The 16,361-nt window shown below is 22.9% G+C and overlaps 2 protein-coding genes across 2 annotated transcripts; both read left to right on the forward strand.

Moving 5' to 3' along the window:
* Positions 1 to 12,787: 12,787 nt before the first annotated feature.
* Positions 12,788 to 13,740, forward strand: K444DRAFT_514981 (uncharacterized protein; the record flags this gene model as incomplete). The annotated part of the gene is made up of 3 exons (XM_024873560.1): positions 12,788 to 12,992; positions 13,044 to 13,124; positions 13,169 to 13,740. 3 exons carry the CDS (start codon positions 12,788 to 12,790, stop codon positions 13,738 to 13,740), a joined length of 858 nt encoding a protein of 285 aa, XP_024744616.1.
* Positions 13,741 to 13,937: 197 nt separating this feature from the next.
* K444DRAFT_20152 (uncharacterized protein) lies at positions 13,938 to 14,897 on the forward strand. The gene has a single exon (XM_024870997.1). The coding sequence runs from the start codon at positions 14,135 to 14,137 to the stop codon at positions 14,729 to 14,731; it is 597 nt and encodes a 198-aa protein (XP_024744617.1). The 5' UTR covers positions 13,938 to 14,134; the 3' UTR covers positions 14,732 to 14,897.
* The last annotated feature ends 1,464 nt before the right edge of the window (positions 14,898 to 16,361 follow it).

The raw sequence follows: 16,361 nt of genomic DNA on the forward strand, positions 1-16,361 counted from the left end.
TTTTATTTATAATTTCCTTTAAATTTTAGGTTTAATTAAATTTAATAAAATATAAACTTAATTTAAATTAAAAACTTTTATAAAATTAAATTTTAAATTATAATATAATACCAAATTATATAAAAAAATCTTAATATTTTTAATTACTAAATTTTAATAATATAAGTATTTTAAATAAAAACTAAAGAAAATTAATTTAATTATTATTAAAATAAAAAATCTTAATTTATTATTTATAAATTTACTTTAATTAATATATAAATATAAAATTATAAAAAATAAAATACTAATTTTCTTATATAAACATTTTTAATTTATTTATATATTATTTATTTATTATTAATATATTAAATAATTTAATTTAAATAAAATTAAAGCTAATTATATTTAAAATAAGCTTATTTTATAAAATTTAATCTAATATTAATTAATAAATAAAAATAAAAATACTAAAATTTCTTTTATCTTTTAATAATTTTTAATTATTTTATAAATTATAATATTATAAAAGTATTTATAATTAAAATAAAAAAATTAATTTTTAATTATTTACTAATTTTTAAAAATAATATTAAAGAAATTTATATTATTTATATTATTTATATTACTTATATTACTTATATTACTTATATTACTTATATTACTTATATTACTTATATTACTTATATTACTTATATTACTTATATTACTTATATTACTTATATTACTTATATTACTTATATTACTTATATTACTTATATTACTTATATTATTTATATATTAATTAATATTTAAAAGCTTTTATTTAAATATTTAGCTTTTTGCTTTATATACCGGACCCGATTTGCTTTCTTATTTCGTTTCCGGTATATATTGCAAGTAAAGAACTAGCCAAAGTCTATAAGAGGCTTTTTTTGATTGCAAAAGAAGCAATATTGCTCTTACGGGCTCTTCCGGATCTCTTGCAGGCCCTTCCAAGCCTCACTCTCACCCGTAAAGCTTTCCCTTTCCACTTGTAAGCCCTCCCAAGCCTCACTCGTACCCGCAAAGCTCTCCCTTTCCACTTGTGAGCCCTTCCAAGCCTCACTCGCACCTGCAGAGCTCCCTCCCTCTCACGGGCCCTTCCAAGTCTCACTCCTACCCGCAGAGCTCTCCCTCCCCTCTCGCAAGCCCTCCCAAGCCTCACTCTCACTTGCAAAGCTTCCCCTCCCCTCTCGCAAGCCCTCCCAAGCCTTATTCCTACCCGCAAAGCTCTCTACCTCTCTTTGCAGATCACTCTCACCCGTAAAAACCTCCCGGCTATCTTGCAAGCCCGCAAAGCTCTCTTCCTCGTCCGTATCCCCTTCCCCCCCTTGTAAACCTGCCCACTATATACCTTCCCGCGGGTTCGCATAGCCTACCTACTACCGATACGGGCCCTTGCAATACTCCTCTCCCTTTCGAAAGCTCTTTATCTCCCCTCGTATTAGAGTCCCGCACTCCCCCCTTACCTACCGCTCTCGTATCTCTAGCTATTGCTTTCTCCTCTCCTCTCCTTATATCCGCACTTGTAACGCCTTCTCTATAATCCGTTAAGCTCGTATAAACTGCCGGGCTTGTTTCTCTTGCGAAACCGGCTCTCCTTTCCGCTTATAGTATACTGCTTGCAAACGGGTATGGTATGCGGTATAAGAGAGGGTTTAATTCGAATTTCGATCCAGGGGAAAGTCGCAAATAGGCCGGATATACTTATATATCGAGCAGCAATTATCCGTATAAGCCGACTATAGGATCTGGCTCCTCTCTTTATAGTATATATATAGGGAGTTCGATTTTAAAGAAATAAGAGATTTTAAAGAGATAAGGCGGATCTGGTATTTATAGTAGTAGTATAGGCAGGCTATTATAAGAAAAGAGTAGATTAAAAGAGAGTAGGAAGAGTATATCTTATAGACAGATTTTAGTATTCCCGTATAGACCGGTTTATATAATAGTATTCGTTTTTTATAAAGCTATAGTTAATATAATAAGAAACTAGATCTTCTTTTTAAAATTAGAGAATAAGCTAGATTCGTCTATAAAAAACTTGGATTTAATAGTAAAATAGAAAGTATTATAACTAGAATTAAAATATATTAATAAGTAATAAGTAAAAGTAGTTTCGAAAATAGAAAGAAGCTATTTCTTAAAAGACTTAGTAAATAGAAATAAGTATTATAAATACTAGTAAAGAGTAAGTACTATTAAAGAAAAAGTAATTTTCTAAATCTTATAACTAAATAATATAAAAATTTGAAAAAGTATATATTTAGATCTTTAATTAGGTTTTTATAAAAAGATTTAAAAAGAGAATAAATATAGACTTTAAGCTATTTTAAGCTATTATAATAATTAGTATTATTAGTATTAATATATCTATTTGCGTTTTAATTTTATAATTATTTAGATAATTAATCTCGAAATATTAGGTAATTTCATTTTATAGCTTAGATAATAAAGTTATAGTACTTTATATATAATAGTTAATAATTTAGATTTTGCTATAGAAAAGTAAAATTAGATATTTATAAAAAAGAAAACTAATAAAAATATAAATAAATTTATAATAGTAGTTATAAAGTTTTTAAATAATTTAAATAATAATACTATTAAAGAAAATAAGATTAAGAAAGCTAATAAAATTATTTAAGTAATAGCTATTATAATAAAAATAAAACTCTTTATATTTGGCTACTTCTAATAATACTTATTTAATTTTAGTATTCTATTTTCCAAAAAATAATAATCTAATTATTTCGGATCCAGAAACCAAAATATTATTACCTTAATTTTAAAAGTAAAATTATTAAAAATTAAATTAATATTTAGTTTAATATTAGATTTATATCTTTTATTAGATTTATAATAATAAATATAATTTTATATTATACTTTTAAAAACTCTATTTTTATTAAGTTTAGCTAATATAAATAAGCTAAAAATCTATTTTAATAATTTTACTAATTATTTTATTATTTTTATTAAATATTAAATATTTATAATATAATGTTTTAAATATATTTTTTTGCTTTATTTCCGATTTCTTTATTTATAATTTTTTATTTTTTTATAGAAATTAAATTATAATATATATATTACTAATTTAGTTATTTATTTATTAATAAAGTCCGAAATATACTAGAATAAGCAAGCTATAATATTAATATAAAAGTCTTTAAATACTTAATAAAATATTATAAATAATACTAGAAATTCAAATAATTATTAAAATAATTTAATTTTAATTTAAGAAATAATATTAATTTTAATTATTTTATTATTATTAATATTTTTTATATTTCTAATAAGCTTATATTTTATATATATAGTTATAGAACTCGGGATATAAAATATAAATAATAGAATATAAGTAATAAAATATAAAATACGGGATATAGTTATATAACCTTATATTTTATAAGTAATTTAACTAATAGCTAGTTCTTATTAGGCTTAATAGATTTAGGAATTATATATTAATACTATAATATTATAATTCTTATTTTTAAATAATAATAACTTTATTAACTTTATATAAATAGTATTATATATTACTAATAAACTAATACTATTTAGTTTATATATATAAATTAAAGAATAGAATCTTTTAAGCTAAAGAAGTATTTAATAGCCTATAGTAAAATTAAACTAGTTTATATTAAAGGAGAGAATTATTTATTAATTTTATAAAAAGTATCTAGTAGCCTAAATAAGAAAATAACTAGCTTTTACTAAAAACTAATAACTATTTTATTAAAGAGAGAAATTATTTATTAACTTTACGAAAAAGTATTTAGTAGTTTAAAAGAAAAAGACTTTAGTTTTTACTAATTAATAAGTAATTAGCTATTTCATTATTTATTTATCTATTTAACTATTTATAATTTTTTAAAACTAACTTCTTTTAGCCTTAAAACTACTTTTTTAAAAAATCTTCTTTTTATTTATATAATACCCGAATTTATAAAATCCTCTTTCCGAAATATATATTTTATATATATTAGAAAAAGCTTAGCTCTAAAGATTTAATATAATAGAACTATAGAATAAATATATATAAATAAAGAAATAAAAAAATAGTATTAACTTTATTATCTATAGTAATAAGAAAGTTCTAGACTATTTTAATATTAGATTATTCTAATATAAAATAGAGAAGTTAATTAATAATAATTTCTAGAAATTATTTAAGAATAATTTTAGTAATTTTAACTTTAAAATATTTAATTAACTAGATTAATATAAATTATATTAATTATAAGCTATTTTATAATATAGTAATATTTATATTAAATAAAATAATAAGAAACTTATTATTATATAATTCTTAGTAAATACTATTTAGGAAAAAGAATAATATATCTAAACTATAACTAATATTATTACTATTAGACTAGACCTTAATATAGGCTCTATTACTTTATTATATATATTTCTTAATAATAGTATTATAAGAAATTAATATATTAAACTAATTATTATTTTTATTTCTATTAATACCGAATTATAGAAAGCTAGTAATAACGGATTTTTATTACTTTTACTATTTTCAAATAGCCTTTTAAATAGCCCTTTTACTATAAAACTAATTAGAAAAGTAATAAAAATATATATTAAAATATAGAAATATAATAGAACTAATAGTAGTTTTAACTAAAAACTTACTATTTTCCTTAATATTTACTAATATATAAAGCTTTTATAAAAGGTATTAATAAGAGCTTTTCCTATTATATTAAAGGAACTAGTAAAAGATTACTTTTATAATAACTAGCTTTTTTAATATATATATAAAAAGGCTTATATAAATATTTATAGCTTTTTTAAAAGTTCTAGTTTCTAATATTAAAACTTAGATAAGTAAAATACTATTATAATAGTAATTATAATAGCTTAATACTTTAAAAAAAAATATTTAAACTTATCTAGTTACTAATTAATAACCTATATAAATTATAATATAGATTAGTACCTGCTTTATAAAATACCGAATTTCTATATAATAATATTATTACCTTTTATTAAGATATACTAGTATATTAATATATAGTTTCGGATTCTTTTTCTAATTTCGGCTAACTTATTAATAAACTCTAATTATTTAATACTATTTATAAGAAGAAATAGTAAATTAATACCGAAATTCTCTTTATTAATTAATAATATTATTTAAGAAAATAGCTAAGTAACTATTTATTCGGAAATTATTAATATAATTCTAGTTATAATTATAGTTCCCGAAATAGCTACTTAAATAACTATAAGTCCTATAATTATAATAACTATTTAAATAAATTATATTTTATATATAGAAAACCCGAATACTGCTTCTGGAAATATATATTAGAGAAATAAAAGACTAAAAAGGCTTGATTTAAAACCCGAAACCTTTATTAATTTAAGGCTTTAAACTCCCATTAATTTAATAAGGAATTTAATAGTAGCTATTTATAACTAGAAGCCGAAATTAAGAGAAAAAATATTATAAAAGTAATAAAAATAATAATAAAGAGAACTATTTAAATAGTACTTTTAAGGCTCTTTTAATATTAATAAATAAAATAGAGAAAAATATTTAGATTTCTATTTTATTTTAGTTAAAAGCCTTTTAGTTACTTTTATTATATTAATAACTATAATTAATATTTTTATAAATAATCTTAATTTCCTTTTTTTATATACTAATTAATAAATAAGAATTATATTTTGGAATTTAATAAACTATTAATAGAATTAGCTATAAAGAATATTTAAACCTTTATAATAAATAGTATCTCTAAATATAATATCTATTACTTTTATAGAAATTATAATTAATACTAGAGCTTTTAGATTCTTAATTATTAGTTCTAATTAATTTCAAGCTTTATAATAGACTAATAATAGTATTAAACTTAATAAAACTATTAAAGATTAAGTTAATATCTAGTTTAATATTAGATCTATATCTTCTATTAGATCTATAATAATAAAAATACTAATTAAGTAAATATAATTTTATATTATATTTATAAAAACTTTATTTTTATTTAGCTTAACTAATATAAATAAGCTAGAAGTCTATTTTAATATTTTAAATGCTTTTCTTTGCTTTAAAATATTATATTATAAAGTTTTATTTCCGAATTCTTTAATTATAACTTCTGTTTTTTTTATAAATATTGAATTATAATATTTATATTATTACTTTAATTATTTAGTAATTAATAAGCTCCGAAATATATTAGAATAAGCAGGCTATAATATTAATATAGAAGCCTTTAAATATCTTATAAAATATTATAAATAATACTAGAAATTCGGATAATTACTAAAATAATTTAAGTTTAATCTAAAAAATAATATTAGTTTTAATTATTCTATTATTATTAATATTTTCTATATTTCTAATAAGCTTATATTTTATATTATTAATAAAGGTACCCGATATTAAACTAGCTAATAGCTATAAAATATTAGTATCTTATATACTTGAAATACCTTAAAATAATATTAAATTAATATCTATTCAAGTTTTTTTAATTAAATTATAATAGATACTAGAAAATAATTTATAAATATTATAAATATTAAAATTAAAATTATTCTTATAAAAGCTTATAATTCTATCGGAATTATAGAATATTATTATAGTTTAATTTAATATATTTATCTTATTATTATAACCGAAATTAATAAAATTAATAATAATAATATATTTCAAATAGCTTTTAAAACTATTAATAACTTTATAGAATCTAATAGTATTATTCTAATTCTTTTAGTTTATAGTACTTTATTTTAAATAATTAAATATAATATTCTATTACTAACTATATTATAATAATTAGTAGTATTTAAGAAAGTAATAGCAGAAATTCAAAAGCTTTAAGCTAGATATTAAATTATAAATACCCTAAATACTTGAAATAGTTCTAATACTACTAATATTTATAAACTTTTCCTAAATTTAGATATTTTTATATAATATAAAGAAATACTAATTAATTTAATAATTGAAATAGGCTATATAAACTTATAATAATAAATAGAAAGTCTTATATACTAGCTCTATTATATAGTAATACTACTTTCTATTTAACTTCTATAAAGCCCTTTTATAAAAGAGATATTAAGGTTAGTACTAATAATTCCGAATTTGAATTTATTTCCGAACTTTATAATAAGACTAAAAGTAATATAAATATAATTCCTTTTACTATTTCTACTATTTTATTATAGTATAATAGAAAATACCCTTATAAGAATTCTAATATTATAGTATTTCTATAAAATAATAACCTATATAAGAACTTTTATTAAATTGAAATTACTAGCCTTTTAGAAAAGAATATATTTAAAGTTTTTTAGATTTCAGATACTAAAAAAAAAAAAATTTTTAATTTCCGGGTTATTAATAAAATTAAGAATAAGAATATAGAAAGAGAATTTAAGAAATCGAGACTAGTTATTTAAGCTTATAATAATAATAAGAAATATATAATATTAATATAATTACTAATTATCTAATAAATTAGCTAGAAAATTATTCTCTATATTATTACTATAATTATAGAAATTATAGAACTATATTTATAGAATATATTATAAGCTTATATTTAATTAATAACTTTACTTAATTATAATTTTTATATTAATCTATTTTATAAGCTTATTAGATAATTAAATTTAAATAATAATTTAATTCTAAAAATTATAAAACTATTATATAATATATTAGAAGCTAGAAACTATTAGTTTAAAACTTATTATTTCTACTATATTAATAAGCTTTCTATAGAATAGTTAACTTATAATTCTTACCTTTTCTATAATAAGTAACTATTCGGAATTATTAGTCTTTAAACTAATAATATTTTATTTATTAGAAATAAGAATTTTGCGAAAATAAAATAATTAAAGCTTTATAAAACTAAGTTTTTAGCTAAGAAATACAAATGCCTTACTTTTAATTATAATCTCAAATTTAATAAAGGTATTATTTATATAGAAACTACTAGAATTACCTTTATATAGAAATATTAATATAAAAACTTTCGAATTATATTAATTAAGAATACTATTATTATAAATAATAGAAATATTATATATTAATATCTTTTTATTAAGAATTAATATATTACCTAATATACTACAATAGTATATATTATATTAGTTTATTAACTAGAAGCTTTATATAATCTATTAATTATTATTTAAGCTATTAAATTTTCAAAAGCTAATATTAAGGTATTTAATAAATATATTTAATAGTAAATTAAAAATACTATTAGAGAACTGAGATTTATAAAGCTAGTAAAGAAGTTCTTATATTTAATTATTTTTATAAATATTTTATTTATAAATAATCGAGATTTTTTCTTTTAAATTAGATATATTCTAGTTTTAATAAATAGAATTAGATATACTAATATTATTTACTAGTTCTTTACTAAGTATAAGAAAGTTACTAGAAGTATTCTAGCTTTAGAACTTTATAATATAGCTTATAGTTTTAATATAAGTATTTCTATTAAATTAATAATTAATAAAATACTAGAAATAGAACTTTTATTAGTTATTTATATAGATTTGAAATTATTATATAAATACCTTATTAAATTAGGTATTATTTAAAAAAAAAATCTAATAATTAATATAATATATCTCTATTAGATATTTAAATAATAAGAGATTATAGAAATTAAATAAATTAAAAGAAAATTAAATTCTATTAATTTTATAATAAAATTAAAATTATTAAATACTTTTAAATATCTAATTAATACAAATATAATATAATTAGATATAGAGAAATAGATTAAATATAAATAGAATAGAAAATAGATATATAGAATAGAAAGAAATAAATATATAGAATAGAAAAATATTATAAAAAAGAAAGTTATATATAAAAGGCTATAGCCTTTAATATATAACTAAAATCTTAAAAAGTAATATAAATATATAAAGCATTTAGGAAATCTGGTATTAGGCCAAATTAGGGAATTTATATATAATTAGAGAAAAATACTGTTTTTTGCGTTTTTTTTAGAAAAGATCTAATATTAGTATAGTTATTTCTTTAGAAGTTATATATATAATTATAGGATTCGAGATATAAGATATAGGTAATAGAATATAAAATATAGTTATATAATTTTATATTCTATAAATAATTTAATTAATAGCTAGTTTCTATTAGGCTTAGTAAATTTAGAAATTATATATTAATATTATAATATTATAATTCTTATTTCTAAATAATAATAACTTTATTAATCTTATATAAATAGTATTCTATAATTATATAATAGTATTATTAATAAAGGCATTTAATATTAAGTTAAATAATAGCTTTAAAATATTAATATAATATATATTTGAAATATATTTAAATAATACTAAATTAATAATTATTTAGGCTCTTTTAATTAGATTATAGTAAATACCGGAAAGTGGTTTATTAATAAAAAGTTTATTTAATTTATAAATACTATAAATATAAAAATTAAAATTATTTCTATAAAAGTTTATAACTTTATTAAAATTATAAAATATTATTATAAATTAATTTAATATATTTATTTTATTATTATAGCTAAAATTAATAGAATTAATAAAAACATTATATTTTAAATAGCTTTTAAGGCTATTAATAATTCTATAAAATTTATAATATTTTATTTCAAATAATTAAATATAATATTTTATTATTTATTATTTATTATTTATTATTTTATAATAATTAAAAATTCTTAAAAAAGTAATAATAGAAATCCAGAAGCTTTAAACTAAAATATTAAGTTATAAATGCCTTAAATATTCGAAATAATTCTAATATAAGTAGTATTTATAAACTTTTTTTAAATTCAAATATTTTTATATAATATAAAGAAAATATTAATTAATTTAATAACTAAAATAGATTATATAAGCTAGTAGCTATTAATAAAAGAACTATATACTAGATCTATTATATAGTAATATTTTTTTTATTTAATTTCTATAAAGCCCTTTTATATAAAAGATATTAAAATTAATATATTTTAATTTAAATAAATTTTTAAAATAGTATAAATATAATTCTTTTTATTATTTCTATTATTTTATTAAAATATAATAGAGAATATTCTTATAAAAACTCTAATATTATAATATTTCTATAAAATAATATTTAGTATAATAATTCCTGTTATATTAAAGTTATTAACTTTTTAGAAAAAAAAATATTTAAAATTATTTCTAGATTTCAAATATTAAAAGAAATATATACTTTTAATTTCTAATTTATTAATAAAATTAAAAATAAAAAATACTAAAAAGAAGCTAAAGAAATCGAAACTTATTATTTAGGCTTATAATAATAATAAGAAATATATAATATTAATATAATTACTTATTATTTAATATATTAATTAAAGAATTGTTTTTATTATTATTATTATAATAATAAATATAATAGAATTATATTTATATAATATTTTATAAGTTTATATCTAATTAATAATCTTATTTAATTATAATTTTTATATTAATTTTATTTTATAAGTTTATTAAAAAGCTAAGTTTAAAGAATAATTCTATTTTAAAAGTTATAAAACTATTATATAATATATTAAAAGCTAGAAATTACTAGTTTAAAACTTATTATTTTTATTATATTAATAAAGTTTTTATAAAGTAATTAACTTATAACTCTTGCCTCTTTTATAATAAATAATTCTTTAAATTATTAGCCTTTAAACTAATAATACTTTATTTATTAAAACTAAGAATTTTATAAAAATAAAGTAATTAAAACTTTAAGAAACTAAATTCTTAGCTAAAAAATATAAATGCCTTATTTTTAATTATAATTTCAAGTTTAATAAAGATATTATTTATATAAATATTACTAGAATTATTTTTATATAAAAATACTAGTATAAAAACCCTTAAATTATTTCTATAAAAAATATTATTATTATAAGTAATAAAGGTACTATTTATTAAAATCTCTTTATTAAAAATTAATATATTATCTAATATACTAGAAAAATATATATTATATTAATTTATTAATTAGAAGCTTTATATAATTTATTAATTATTATTTAAGTTATTAAATTCTCGAAAATTAATATAAAAGTATTTAATAAATATATTTAATAATAAATTAAAAATATTATTAATAAATTAAAATTTATGAAACTAATAAAGAAGTTCTTATATTTAATTATTTATAAATAATAGAGATATTTCTTTTAAATCGAATATATTCTAGTTTTAATAAATAGAACTAAATATATTAATATTATTTATTAATTCTTAATTAAATATAAAAGAATTACTAAAAGTATTTTAATTTTAGAATTATATAATATAGTTTATAGCTTGAATATAAGTGCTTTAATTAAATTTATAATTAATAAAATACTAGAAATAGAACTATTACTAATAATTTATATAAATTCGAAGTTATTATATAAATGCCTTATTAAATTAGATATTACTTAAAAGAAATATCTAATAATTAATATAATATATCTTTACTAAATATATAAATAACAAGATATTATAAAAGTTAAATAAATTAAGGGAAAATCGAATTCTAATAACTTTATAATAAAATTAAAGCTATTAAATACTTTTAAATACCTTATTAATATAAATATAATATAATTAAATATAAAGAAATAAATTAAATATAAATAAAATAGAAAATAAATATATAAAATAGAAATATAAAATAAATAAATATATATAAATATATAAAGTATTTAGGAAAATTTAATATTAGATTAAATTAGAAAAATAGTATATAATTAAAAGAAAATATTATTTTTCGCGTTTTTAAAGAACTTTTAATATTAATATAGCTATTTTTTAAAAGTTATATATATAATTATAGAACTAGAAATATAAGATATAAGTAATAAAATATAAATAATAAAATATAAAATATGAGATATAATTATATAATCTCGCGTTTTATAAATAACTTAATTAGTAATTAGTTTTTATTAGACTTAATAGATTTAGGAATTACATATTAATATTATAATATTATAATTCTTATTTCTGAATATTAATTACTTTACTAATTTAATATATTTATATTTTATATATATTATATAATAGTATTATATAGGCCTTTAATAATATTATAAATTATTATATAAAAAGTAATAACTTCAATTTATTAAAAGTATATTTTAATTAAGCTTATTTTATAGCCTTTAATTTTCTTATAATCTAGCTTTTTTTATATAATATTTATAAGCTATTAATACTTTTACTTTTTTTTCTTTATTATTATTCTTTAAATAAAATCAAGATCTAGTTTATATTATGCGAGTTATTAGTAATAAAGAAATATTTCTTTAATTAAAACTATTTAAAAAATTATATTATTATTATAATTACTTATAGATAATTTAGAAATATATAATTTAATTATCTTAACCTCAAAAGATTTATTCTTCTTATTATACAATATATCCCACTTCTGAAAAGTGTATTTAAGTATATTTAAGCTATATTTAATATATAAAATCTTAGAAATTATATAATTCTTAGAGATTCAACTAAGAATCTCTTCTTTATAAGGCTCAAGATCAATTTTTAGAGGCATTTTTAATGCTACACAATGTATGCAATAGATTAAAGGTGGTATAATAAGAGTAAGTTATGGTGGGGGTAAAAAAGCGATATTGCAAAAAAAGCCATTGAGCCTTTTGGTCGCTAGGGTCAACCGTACGAGGCGAGAAGGCATCGCGATTCCTCGCGTCATCCTCCGTTTACCACAACTCTCCACTATATCTTGAAGATGTCCGCCATCACCACTCGGCGTCTGCCACCTGTAGAGGTCGACTGTAAGTGGTGGATGCGCGGGTATTGCGCGCGAGGCAGTGCTTGCTATTTCAAACACGATGCTGCCATGCTTGCTGCAGATATAAGGCAAGATCAATCAACTACCGCCGCGTCTTCTTCAAATCATCGTGCAAGCCCTGCAGAGAACGATGCCACCGAATGTATATTCGCCCCTCAGTTCCGCGCCTGACATGTGCTCACTGTCGACACAGCTTCTCAGACGTGCGCGATCTGCTTCGAGAGACCAGACACGTACGGCCTCCTGGTGAATTGCGAGCACGCCTTCTGTCTTGGTATGCCCTCTCCAAAGTCTCCTGCTCGGACCTAACATTGCCAGAATGCATTCGGAATTGGCGTGCTACACTCCCCGAAAACCCCACCTCCGAGAACGAGCTGAAGAAGACCAGCAAGACATGCCCGATGTGTCGTTCCCAAAGCGACTTCATCATCCCGAGTTCCATTTGGCCAACAGCAGCTACAAACGAGAATCCGATGAAGAAGGAAATCGTGGAAAGATATCTTGGGCGTCTCAGAACTATTCCTTGCAAACATTTTGAGAAAAGCATCAACGATTCAGCGCCGCCAGACTACAAATTCAAGTGCCAATTCGGAAACCATTGCCATTATTCGCACGCACACCCCATCACAAAGGAGCCATACATCTTCTCGGAGGAAGAGCTGCAGCGCCGGCGCAAGCCACGGATGAGAGCACAGATGCTGGACGAGATGGCGATCATTGAGATGCTGTTCAACAACCTGACAGCTGACTATCTTTCTACCGACGACGATGGAGACGGAGACGAATTTGATGAAGTGGACGACTTCGAGGACCGTATTGTCTTCGAGGCCGAGTTCTTCGGCCTATCAGACGATTTTGATGACTTCGGATATGATTATGGGTCGGACTGAACGTGCGAAGGGACACATTTCTTGGTCCCTATATTCTTGCTTGGCCGGTGCTAATATTTGTGGTATTTTGAGTGCTCCGTGGCATGGAAGGTGTTGGATGGGGATTTGTGAGACACAATATGTGAAGCCAAGAAACTGGCAAAGGCCTAATGGATATGTTGTTCAATTTCAGGAGCATCTTTCCCACCTTGCGTGCCGAACATCTCCGCGCTAGAACCGACATCGAAATCGCATTAATAATGACCGACCCGCGAGTCGTCAGACGAGATCACTTCCGATTGGCAATGTACCTTTCTTCTTCCTCTCTGCATCCTTCTGTAGCAGCGACAAAAAGACGACAAGGATCTTACTTTACATTATTGTCGGGGCTCTACGACCCCTTATAGCACGTGAGATGAAAACTGTACTCAACCTTGCCATTTCCCCAGGAGCTCGATCGATCGAAGACCTCAAACTTCAACCTGACGAGGTGTTCCAGAACCGGGTTAGGACTCTCTGCGGCCTTTTTGTGACAATCGTCGAAAATAGAATCTTTCTTTTTCATCAAACTGCGAGTGAGTTTCTCATTGCCCAGGATGATGCCTCTCAATATAAAGGAAGATCAGTTCCATACCCTGATCAGTGGCAGCACTCTTTTCCCCCAAGGATATCTCATGGTCTCTGCGCTCAGATCTGTACATCGTTTTTGATGTTTGATACCTTTAGGGACAGATTCCCTAACTTCGGCAACCAGGAATTTGATTACGAAGGGATATGGAAACCATCCTTAAGGAAAAGTTTGCTTCAGAGAGCGACTAGCTTTTATACAACTGAAAGTGTTTTCTTGGAGTATGCCATGAAAAGTGGGATCGAACATCTCGTCGCTAGTCGCCAGGTGGACACTAAACCTTCCGGATCTATGAAGGTAGCAGTGATTGACGACGGAATCGATCCACGCCAAGAGGACCTAACTGGCAAGATCATCATTTTGCTAGCACCCGAAATTCCCTAGTCGCATAAGTGCATACTTTGTCCTGCGGGCCACCATAGGACAATGATAGCAAGGCTAATTTGTCGTTTGTGCCCGAACGTGAAGTTATATATAGCAAGGATACAGGAATCAAATGGGAAGAGACTTATTACTAGACAGTCCGCTACGCAGGTATGTGCATACAAAGTTCTCCTCTTCCTCAACTGAAGTGGTATTTTTCCTAAATTAGAGGATATTGGCAGTACACTGGGCCATACAGAAAGGCGTGCATATAATCTGTATAAGCTGGGCCATCAAAAGTACAGTCGACGAGTCCGACATCAGAACCTTGGGGGAAGCGATAAAAACTGCTCATGATGCAAACATTATTATTCTCTGTGCATTCTCCGACCAACACAACAGCCCTTCCGGGAATCATTTCCCCTACACGTGGAAGCCTTGGTGCTGGACCATCAGAGAAGCGACCGCGATGGGGAATATTTGCAACAAGGTGGATAAGACGGAAGTCGATTTTCTATTCCCCGGAGAACAAACCCTTATTCATCAGGAATCTAACAGCGGAACTTCCGTCTCAGATGAGAAGTGAGCGAATGGAGCGAGCATCTCAATAGGGTTAGTCGTAGGGGCGGCCGCGATATTATTGTCTATAAGACAGTTGGTGAAGCCAGAGTTCTACGAGAAGTTGCAATAACCGGAAATAATGAAGGTGGCATTCGAAATATTCTGGACAGGAAGGAATAGCGACCATTTCAAGGCACGAGACCACTTTCTACCACTTTTTGGAGATGCGTGCGAGAATTGGGAAGTAAAGGACTTACGACATCAGGTGAAGTTCTTGGTTTGGTATATATAAGTGTGATTTCTATCACCTTTCTTGTCAATATAAAAAATAAATAGAAGAGTTTAGCGATTTGAGCTTTACTAATGAGATTTTAATAATTAGGACAACTCAAGTAGAGCTTTCTAGCCCTTTTAACTAGTCTAATAACAAAACAGACAACTTGGGCGTAGGATTAGAACCTGTAAACATTAAATAGTGCTTTTATCTTAACACTTATTATAGTAGGGATCACGCGGACGTTTGTCACGTGATCCAAGCGAGTGACGCTTTAAAGCGTGCTCTGCTCCCAGCTCTCACTAGCTCCTTAGTCAATTGCATTAGCTTTTACTCCCTCCATATTATGGTTATATGTACCCCTCTTTAATACTGAGCGACGCATGGGGGTGGTTTCAGCGTAGCGTACGCCCCCGTCTCCTTAGTGGAATGAACCTTCTAAGATGATTCGCAGTCAAGATGTCGTCGTCATCCCGTTTGTAGTCGCGTTTCCAGGCCATAAAAATGGCATTTGCCAAGGTGACGCCGTGAGATGGCGATGGCAGTGTGCCTCCATAACAAAATGTTGGCCTTCGTGTTCAGATGCTGACGGAATTCGCGAGCCAGTACATCGGTAAGTCGGGTGCTAGGCCATGACACATTCTTCCCTTCCTTCTCCACTACCTATAAGAACTAACTTGAAAAAATAAAACTTTAGTATAATGAAAACTCTTAAAACTTTTATAAGTAATATACAGTATTTAAAGTTATAACCTTTAATGGAAAAGGCATTTTATATTTTAATTATATTCTCTTTACTTTAATATTAATCTTTAA

The sequence above is a fragment of the Hyaloscypha bicolor genome (genome assembly GCF_002865645.1).
Source record: "Hyaloscypha bicolor E unplaced genomic scaffold K444scaffold_10, whole genome shotgun sequence".
Lineage (NCBI taxonomy): Eukaryota > Fungi > Ascomycota > Leotiomycetes > Helotiales > Hyaloscyphaceae > Hyaloscypha > Hyaloscypha bicolor.